This window comes from Sinocyclocheilus anshuiensis, unplaced genomic scaffold, assembly GCF_001515605.1.
Source record: "Sinocyclocheilus anshuiensis isolate Anshui unplaced genomic scaffold, SAMN03320099.WGS_v1.1 scaffold190, whole genome shotgun sequence".
NCBI classification, from domain to species: domain Eukaryota; kingdom Metazoa; phylum Chordata; class Actinopteri; order Cypriniformes; family Cyprinidae; genus Sinocyclocheilus; species Sinocyclocheilus anshuiensis.
In genome coordinates this window covers 654057-664320 of record NW_015547663.1, presented here as the reverse complement: position 1 = coordinate 664320, position 10264 = coordinate 654057, and the positions used below count along the sequence as shown (strand labels likewise).

Genomic DNA, 10264 nt, shown 5'->3' with positions numbered 1-10264 from the left:
TCTCTCTCTCTCTCTCTCTCTCACACACACACACACACACACAGAAACACTCTTTGTCAGTATCTTTGTCTCTCTCTCTCTCTCTCTTCACACACACACACACACACACACACACACACACACACACACACACACACACACATACACACACACACGCAGTTGAGAACAGAGAGGTAACAGACAGATTGTTAACATGGTGGTGGAGGAAGGGAAGGAGGGAGGGAGAAAGCTTGGCGACTGGCCCGCCCACTCATGCCCCCTAGCCTTATAAAGAACCTAAAAAATGGGAAAGACCCTATAAGAGAGCAGAGCCAAACACCCTAAACAGCACTCAGAGTTGGGACGAGTCAGAAAGAGGGCGAGAGAGAAAGAGAGAGAGGATTATACGCTGCATTCATGGATGAACAAGGAGGTGAGTCTATGACATCCACTCACATGAACACACACTTCACCATATTGGGTTCACAGCAGGGCAGGATGTAATTTGGAAAGGAGTGCACAAAGGAAGGAAGAAGAAAAAACAATGCAGGATCACTATAAAAACACTCCAACTGATCTGATTTCCTGGATGTTTCTTATGCTAAATCAAGCTTTCTTAAAAAGAAGATTAACTTAAAAGTATGGTTCTGTTGAAATTGATTGTCCTCATGCATGTTTGTGTTAACTTTAGACAGACAGTTCAAGAACCATATGGTTTTTAGTTTCACAATGCTTTTTTTTTTTAAATTACAGATCTGTTGTTTGCTGCTAACTAATTAACTAATGCAGTAATTCAAAAAAATTGCATTGTTTAAATCAGTGACATGCTCTCTATAAAAATTCCAGATAGACATAAAGAATCATTTGAAGCATGCTGTCAACCTGTCAAAAAGTTAAAAAGTTCATGCATCAGATTTATTTACGACCTCTAAGAAACGCTATTGTAGATCAGGAACTGGTAAAGTGGCTGGATAATCCAGTATTGTTCTGTGATCTCGCAGTACATTCGGCTTAGACATGTAAACAGATTATAAGAAGCAATGTAAATAAAGGAAGATAAAAAAAATACAGGAATCCACTGCAGGCTGCATGGTTGTCCGACGCATCGGGTTTCAGCATCTGGTGTCCATCTAACCGCTTTAGCAGCAGGAGCCTGTGAGAGTTTGTGAGGGACTGAGAGTGCCGAGGCATCGTCAAAGAGGATGAGAAAAAGAGAGAGAAAAAGATTTCTTCCTGAGAGTGGACAGGCCATCTGGTAGTAACAAAACATCCCCCATTGTAACCATGATTGTAACCATGACTAAAAAGTATTTAAGTAAGTTGCAGCTGCATTATATCTTATGGAGTTTTGCATTCTTGCACGAGGCAAAGAACTACCGTTGATGTTTTCGTTAAGAGAAGTACTGTTCTGTTTTCACATGCAAAAATGAGGAAACTCATGTACTCACTGTGCCATCTTCCTACGTCTGCAGTTAGTGCCTTGAGCAAACTAAACTTCCTGTATAGCTGACACAACAAGGTCAGCGCAGACGTTCCTCATTATTCCAGTCATGTGCACTTGAGGAAGTCCCACCCCTCCCACACATGGGGCCTCTTTTGGAAACCTGTATGAAGTGATGCCCTTTTATTCACAGGGCTACTTCAAGAATCTTTGGACAAAATGAGCTTTTAAAAAAGTGTAAAGTATTTTATAAAGAGTAGAAATAACAAGTGAAAATGACACTTCAGGTGGTCCCATTAGTTAATGTTAGTCAATGCATTAATATTAACAATGAGCATTAGGCTATACAGTATTTATATCTTTGCTAACATTAGTTAATTAAAACATGACTTTTCATTGTTAGTTCATGCAAGTTTAGGTCCAATAAATCCTAGATATTCATCCCTGCTTCAGTAACACTTTAGTAAAGGGACCAATTCTCACTATTAACTGCTTATTAGCATGCCTATTAATAACATATGGGCTGTTTATTACTTATAAAGCACATATTCTGCATGACTATCCCTAATCCTACCTACTAACCTAAATTTAACAACCACATTACTAACTATTAATAAGCAGCAAATTAGGAGTTTATTGAGGCAAAATTTGCAGTTAATGGTTTGATAATAGCGAGAATTGGACCTTAAAGTGTGACCAAAAAAACATATTGGTAGAAAATATATTTATGTAAATATATTTTGATACATAGTTTTTGGACCATGTTTTTTTTTGGTTGTCTTATGGGTTAACATGAGCTAAGATTAATACATGCTCAAAGTATTTTATGTATGTGGTTTTTTGTAGCCTTGTTGTAAATTGTTACCAAATATTGTTTGCTATTATTTAAATATTTACATATTTAAATTAGAGGAGAAATAGGGCATATAGGAAAATGTTGCATGCAAAATGGCTTCTTTGTAACCTCATAATGAGGTATATTGCGTGTCATTGTAAATGGCTTGCGTGGGTACAGGGCTCTGCAATCACACCTCACTAAGATCTTGCACTACATACTGAAGATCTGTGAGTGGCATGTGGTCTGAGTCAGACCCCAAACGCTTCACCACTGTCCCGAATGCTAATGTCAGAATGTGGTCTACTCATAACACTATCCGTGAGAACATTTGTCATAGATAAACTGTGCACCTTATCACTTTTTTAAATCTATTTAGAGGAATATTATTAAACTTTTAATATATATTAATTCCAGCTAAAATAAATGCATGTTGAACTTACCTCAGCTCAATAATGAATAAGATTCCTGAGATATACTGCCCATCTGACAGTTGTACCTTTTCAAACATGAAAGATGTGAATCATTGTGAGAATTTAGGGTAATACAAGCATCTTTACTGAAAGTTCAAGTAATCACAAACCACTCACCAGAAGCTGACTATCACCAGGTTTTAGAAGTTAAGGCCAAGTCAGCTTCTTGTTGTCAATTAGTTTGCTGCCAAATAAAACAAAAAGTCTCCTCTTTGAAATATGAAAAGCTCCCAGAGCCTCTGATATTAACTGAATCTGATGTGTATTTCAAAAATGATAATTTTCAAATAAAAAATCGGAATGAATGAATGAAAATAAATGTGGCATTATATCTGCTGCTGAAGCACCAGCTTTCAAATGAATGACTCTTATGACTCTTATGAAACTTTCTTGCTTAATCAAGCATTTGGCTCAAGGCCCATTTGACTGCCAGGAAAAAGCACATTTCATGTGTCCCTGGAGCATCTCTCTAGAACGCAGTGCTTCCACAGTTTGCTTTAAATAAATCAATCAAAGTCACTGGTTTAGGAGTGGGGTTAACATGCTCAAACAGATTGCAAGTGTTACCTTACACAACAGCAAAGAAGACATGCATTTGAGTGGGTGGTTGTGAAGTGGAAATGAATGAGAAAACTATGATAAAACATTTCTAATTTTCTAATACAGGAAATGCAGAGCTGTGCTTGGGCTTGGCTGGTCATGTCTGAGCAAAGAAAGATGCCACAGTAAAGGAAATATGTTCCTTGTTGTCGAAGATTAATTATAATTGTGATGACATTATTAATTCTTTCACGGTCAGGCTTCCTTGAGCTTGTTGGCTGTGATATTAGTTACATAATTAATTTTGATGAATTTACTTTTGTGTGTCACTCAAAATTATGTGTTAGTGTTAAGAGATTAAAGTCTCTGTGTTCCACACAGGAAAGTCTGTAATTTTTTCCATATTGATTGATTTATTTATTTATTGACAGGTGTTTTTCCCCATGTGTTTTTGACTTACATGTTGCCCTGTGCTGTGTTTTAGGAACCATATCCGTAAACTTAACAAACAATGTCCTGGCAGAAAATTACCAGTACCTCTTTTTTATAATTTTTTTTATTACATATACAACGAAGTGCCTTAGTAGGGGTGAGGGATCATATACGACAAAAGAAAAAAGTTTTCAAAATCTCAAAATTTCAAAAATATCCTACACTGTTAGAAAAAAACAAACAAACAAACAGAAAATTACCAGATTTACCAGTGCCAAAACAAATCCTTCAAAATAGAGAAATAGTTTACTCAAAAATTAAAATTTTGTCATCATTTACTCACCCTCATGTTGTTCCAAACCTGTATGAGTTTCTTTCTTATGTTGAACATAAAAGAAGATATTTTGAAGAATGCTGGTAATTGAACAGTTGATGGTCCCCATTGACTTCCATAGTATTTATTTTCCTATGGAAGCCAACAGGTACCAACAACTGTTTGGTTCATCAAAATTCTTTAAAATATAAGAAAATAAATAAACTTATACAGGTTTGAAACGACATGAGGGTGAGTAAATGATGACAAAATTTTCATTTTTGGGTAAACTATTCCTTTAACACAGTTCATTGGTCTGTATTTTAACAGACTTTTAGTGTGTAAGTATATGTTGTAAACAGTGCAGCTTAAGGAAATATATTAATTTTAAACCTTAAAAAGCCAAAATATATTACAAATTGGACTGCCAGGGGTGGTAAAATAAATTTTTTAATCTTAAAAATACATTTTGCTTTAATGCATATATACATATTTTGGATAGATGTATTTATGTTGAAAATATATTTTAAAAATTGCCAATAAATATGACATAATTGAAAAAAATAAATCTCTTTAAAAAAATATTTATACAAATTTATTTATATAGCAATATATTTCTGACCATTTTTGCAATATTATGAAATATTTATAAAATATATCTGTACTTTTTTTTTTTAAATATATACTTTTTGCAGTATGGGATGTTCTGTCTATAGTCATTAGTCATTTCACAACTCAAAGCTCACTTCCTCTAACCTCAAAACAGCTTACAGCAGTTGAAATAAACATCCTTTTCTGGTAGAACAAACCTTTCAGGGAAGACCATCCTGAAATGTATACATCACACTTTACGTGGTCACTTCATGTCATACACTGCATGGGGAATATTACACATACAGGATGTGTAGTAATAACTCCATATAGTATAGTGTCTCCTAAAACAAATAATGGATGTCATAACTATGCCTTTCCTGTTATGACAAAAACATCATTATCTTTGTTTATTTTGAAGTTCAAAGCACAGATCTTAACCACTTTCCCCAAACGATAATTCTAAAGAAGAACACTAAGATTGAGCTTTTTTACATATCTCTCTTCTCTAGAAGGTTAGTTGAAGACAGACTCAAATACATCTGCTGGGAATCTGTCCTCTTCAAACATGCTGACAAGCCTATGTTGACCACAAGATCACACTGGCACATGTTTCAAGGGTGTGACAAAAGCTATTCTCTCTTATGGAAAGTATGAGTGCAAGTTCTCTAAACCACTAAACCTAACGCTTCTTGGCTCATTTCTTGTCTTTATCAGTCTGTAAGACTGAATGAACCACACAATGTGTAACCTAAGCCCATTGATCTAAAGAGGCTTCTTGGCTCACATAATAAAACAGTCTGATTGCTTTCGAATGGACTTTACACTATTAGATACTATAGCAAAGAGGCAAGAAAGGCACAATTTATGTTATTACCGTTCTAAAAAAAGCATCACACACAGAGATGAATGGGAAATGAACAATCAATGGAAAAGCATTTGTTACTGTAAATCTTTAATGACTGCTAGCTAAAAGCCTACAGCACGGACAAAAATATTTGGCATGATGAGATATTGTAAGATGTCATCAGTTTGGATCAGGCGTATTATTCACACCCCTCACTTTTGGCTGATGGTGCTATTTGTGGGATTCACACTTGCCAGCTGAGAATTAGTTTCCAGATATTGTTTAACATCCAATCTGCTTATGCTTAGCATGCATACTGCATTGTCTGTTAAGAAAAGCTATATGTGCAACACATTGAGGACATACCAAAGGGTCGAGGTTGGGATGTTTAGCTTTGTCTAGTTAGCCCCTGCTAGTAGATGCAATAATTACACCATCTTGACCATTTTCCCCACTCCTTTCCTGGTAAGAAAAAAAAAATTAACCTGATTTTCAAAAGCCACAAAATCAACTTAATTCCAACAACAAACTACACAAAAAGCAATTCAAACATCATCACATTTTATCCAAAATACCCAAAAAATCGAACATTTCACCCCTCATGCATATTATCACGTCTGTCAAAAACATACTGTAGGCTGGCTGTCGGTTGGAATGTTAGAACTAAAAACATCGACACACTCATGGGCATCAATCACTTCACTTAATACATCCTGGCTTAGAAATAAATAATTATTCACATAAATCTCAATAGGACTGGATGGGCAGGCAAACTCATGAAACACACTTGAAGCTAATCAAGGTTTTCAGACTTACTAGAAAATTCCAGGCAAGTGTGTTGAAGCTGGATGGAGCTAAACTCTGCAGGATGTTGGACCTCCAGGAGCCTGATTGCAGCCTCTGGCCTACATATGCATTTTTTTCTTCATTTTTTCCTCTTCTCAACTTCTCAGTTGTTTAAAAAATTAAGGCAATTATCAAAGTCTGATTGTATATATATTTCATATTATTATAGTAAATGTTGTACCACTGGCTCAAAATGTTCTGCAAGCTCATGAGCAAAATCAAAAATCACAAAACCATCTTATACACTATCTCCAGATAACTACAGACCTCCTTGAGCCATATGGATATTTACAGTTGTTGTCTTTGTAATCTAATCCACATTTGAAGGAGGGACAGAATTTCATTCTTTCATTGTCTGAAAGACAAGCTACTGTCCATGAAAACACAAAACCACCCAAAGACATTACAACCTGACACCTTTGATAACACGCTTTCTCACGAATTGAATTATATTACTAAAATGTATCTTTTATAAAATGACAATAATAATAAAAATGTAATTTTAGATTTAGTTTTATAATATTAAAATAACATTTTACATGAAAAACATATTATTATATTAAATGTTGTACCAGTGGCTCAAAAAGTTCTGCAAGCTCATGAGCAAAATCGACAATTTAAAATCATAAAAGCATCATATACAGTATATACTATATCAGATTGTGTTTTTTTTTTTTCAGATAAAAAAGATGTGAATTTATAGTTATTTTCCTTGTAATCTAAAGCATAGTTGAATGAAGAATAGAATTTCATTCTTTTGTTGTTTGAAAGAAAAGCTACTGTCTATTTGGTTCATGATAACACAAAACAACCCAAAGACATTTGAAAACCTGACACCCCTGATATCCTGCTTTCTCACGATTGTGTTGCCAGAACCACCGTCAGAGTTCACTATGTAGGGTGTGAAGTGATATGTACCAATATTTACCATGTCTCAAGAGTGTCACATTGACTTGGATTACCTCATACAAGCTTACTCAAGCACCTGAGGCATGTTAGTGCAGGTGAGTGTTACAGAGAAGACATTAAACCTGACGTAACATGCTTAGTCATGGATTTGGACTACAGTGACTCTTCAGGCTGATGAGACTAATAAACGCTGTCAGTGCTGTATTATGCTTTCAAAGGATTTAGTAGATGACGACAGTGTCTCAATTATGGCTGATCTATGCAGGAATTTAGAGAAACACCTCGGGTAGAAAGAAAGTCTGTTTACTTGAGAGCATGAGTGTGCATTGACGTCTCTCTGGTGTTCCAGTCAATAAAACATTCACAGCTGAGACATGTAGGTTGCTATACAAACATCCTCTGAAAGACCGTCTTTTCACAAAGAAAGCTTTTTTTGTCTTTCCCTTTGCTCAAGAGGAAATGAAACTTAGTTTCATAATGAAGTTTGGTTAAGTAAAGCAGGAGACATGCCACTGATGCTGGAGATTGTTTTTGGCCCCATCTCTATACAGTATAATGGTAATGACTTGCATTTGGCAGAAACTCAGAGACATTTAGTAAAAGGTCAGGGGTGATGCATTTTATCTGGGACTGGTGTTTGGAAGAATGCAGTGAACATAGAGCAGAAGATAAAGTGTCCATAAAAGACCATTGATTGGGTTGTTTGTTTTAATGTTATTTTGCTAGCATATAACAGTGGTCCTGCTGTTTTTCTTCACAATCTGCTAATGTTCTGTACTGTCGAGCAATGTATTCCCAAGAGGCCTGAAGGGAAAATAGAGTAGGATGTCTTGATCAGAAGTGAAAAGCCATTTTCCACATTAAAATGTTTGCGCTGCTGCTTTATATTTTAACCAAGGCTTAAAATTACTGCATAAAATAATTAAGAATTATTCCTTTAAATAATATGAATACTGCAAAATCATGCATGAAAAACAACAAAACTATGTATCTATTTTATAGTGTTCAGAGCAATAAAACAGGGCTGTTCAGAATTTGTAGGTTATTCCAGAAGGTTAATTAACCATTGGGCTTCCTCCTTCCTCTTTTAATTACCTGTACCCCATGGATGTGAGTTTTAAGTAATAGTTTACCCCCCCCCCAAAAAATGAAAATTAGCTGAAAACTTGTTTTCAAGCTATCCAAGTAAATGAGTTTGTTTCTTCATCAGATTTGAGAAATTTAGCATTACATCTTTTGCTCACCAATGGATCCTCTGCAGTGAATGGGTGCCGTCAGAATGACAGTCCAAACACAATTCATAAGTTATTAACACAACTCCAGTAAAGTGAAAAGCTGTGTGTTTGTTATAGACAAATCCATCAAGACGTTTTTAAACTCAAACATTGCTCCCGGCCTGAGCAATGAGTCTTCTATTCAAAATATTGCTTTCTCCAGTGAAGAAGTCATTTTGTCTGAATTGGGAGAGAAATATGTACAGATCAAGCACCATTTACAAGCTAAAACAGTTGAGAGGACAATATGGGGGATGGACTTTTGCCACTGTAAGGAGCATTATTATGGATTATGGACTCAATTTGCCTTATTTGTTTGTACAGCTGTTCTCCTAAGACAGTATCTTGATCTGCGCATTGTGCAATATGACATATAACATATGTTTAGATTTAAATCTGCTTAGTCTGCTCAGTTTTTACATAAACAAACCAGTCAGGCCTGGATATTTTCATTTTATATCCTGTATCTTATATCTTATATCTTATATCCTCATAGTATATCCTATATGTCTTCATTTTGATGTGGGTTTGGATATTTAGCACTGCCTCTTGCTGCTTAAGAACTCAGCAGTGTTCCCTTGCAAATACCATTGTATTATAGCTCTAATATACAACAGACAGCAACAGATAAAAGACCTACACTAGCATTCAAACGTTTGTGGTCAGTAATTAATCCTTTTATTCAGCAAGGACGCATTCAGTACGTACATTGTTACAAAGGATTTTAAATAAATGCTGTTCTTTTGAACTTTCTATTGAACACAGAATCTGAAAAAAATATTACAGTTTCCACAAACAAACACTAAGCAGCACAACTGTTTTCAACATTGACAGCATATTAGAATAATTTCTGAAGGATTGTGTGACACTGAAGGCTTGAGTAATGGCTATAGAATTCAGCTTTGTCATCACAGGAATAAATTACACTTTAAAATATATTACAATAGAAAACATTTTTGATCAAATTAATGCAGCCTTGGTGAACATAAGAGACTTTTAAAAAATCATTAAAAAACATTTAAAAATCTTCCAGACCCTCTTATATAACAGTGTTTTCATTGTGTCCAGGCAAAACTGCAAATTATCCAAGCATAATCAGTCTTTCAATTCATGGAAAGAAACCAAGAAGGAACCTGAAATAACATTTAAATAGACTGAGACTGATCACTTCACTCTAAAAATGGCTGGGTTAAAAAATAACCCAATTGGCAACCCAGCGCTGGGTAAATATTGGACAGAACACGTGCTGGGTTAAAGTAACCCAGCATGCTGGTTTACACATTTTAACCCTGGCTGGGTTGTTGAGAAAACCCAAGATATAATCATTTTTACCATTTATGTGTTTGCATTTTTGTGTTTCTGGGTTATTCTTGCTGGGTTATTCTCATACTTTCACCTATGCTTACAAAACAATCATGGATTAATAAATAATGAAGAATACAGGTTATTTAGACTGTTAACAAATTATTTTTAATGCCATCTGACATTCACAAATGTGTTCAAATTTGTACCAACGACAAACAACATGCAATTTTCTTTTTCTTTTTTCCAGCAAATGCAAAAATCACAGAAATACAGTTGCAACAAATAAGAAAATTAGTTCTGAATGACATGTGTCTGTCTAACTGTTTAACTATTACATTTTGACATGTTTAACTATTTAAATACACAGTGAAATGACATTGTCAATTAAAATTTAAACAGACAGAGAATGCAAAATCATTTAAAGATGCTTAGGGTAGTTAAAGGTATAGTTCACCCAAAAATGAAAATTCTGACATTTA

At 35.0% G+C, this 10264-nt stretch overlaps 1 protein-coding gene across 1 annotated transcript in view; it reads left to right on the top strand.

Annotated features, from left to right (window-relative positions):
- The first annotated feature begins 125 nt into the window (after window positions 1-125).
- The window catches only part of LOC107702455 (ectonucleoside triphosphate diphosphohydrolase 1-like), a 29111-nt gene continuing 18972 nt past the window's right edge, over window positions 126-10264 (top strand). The window contains exon 1 of the mRNA XM_016504782.1: window positions 126-412. Coding sequence (XP_016360268.1) covers window positions 397-412 — 16 coding nt within the window. The 5' untranslated portion in view covers window positions 126-396. The remainder of the gene's footprint in view (window positions 413-10264) is intronic.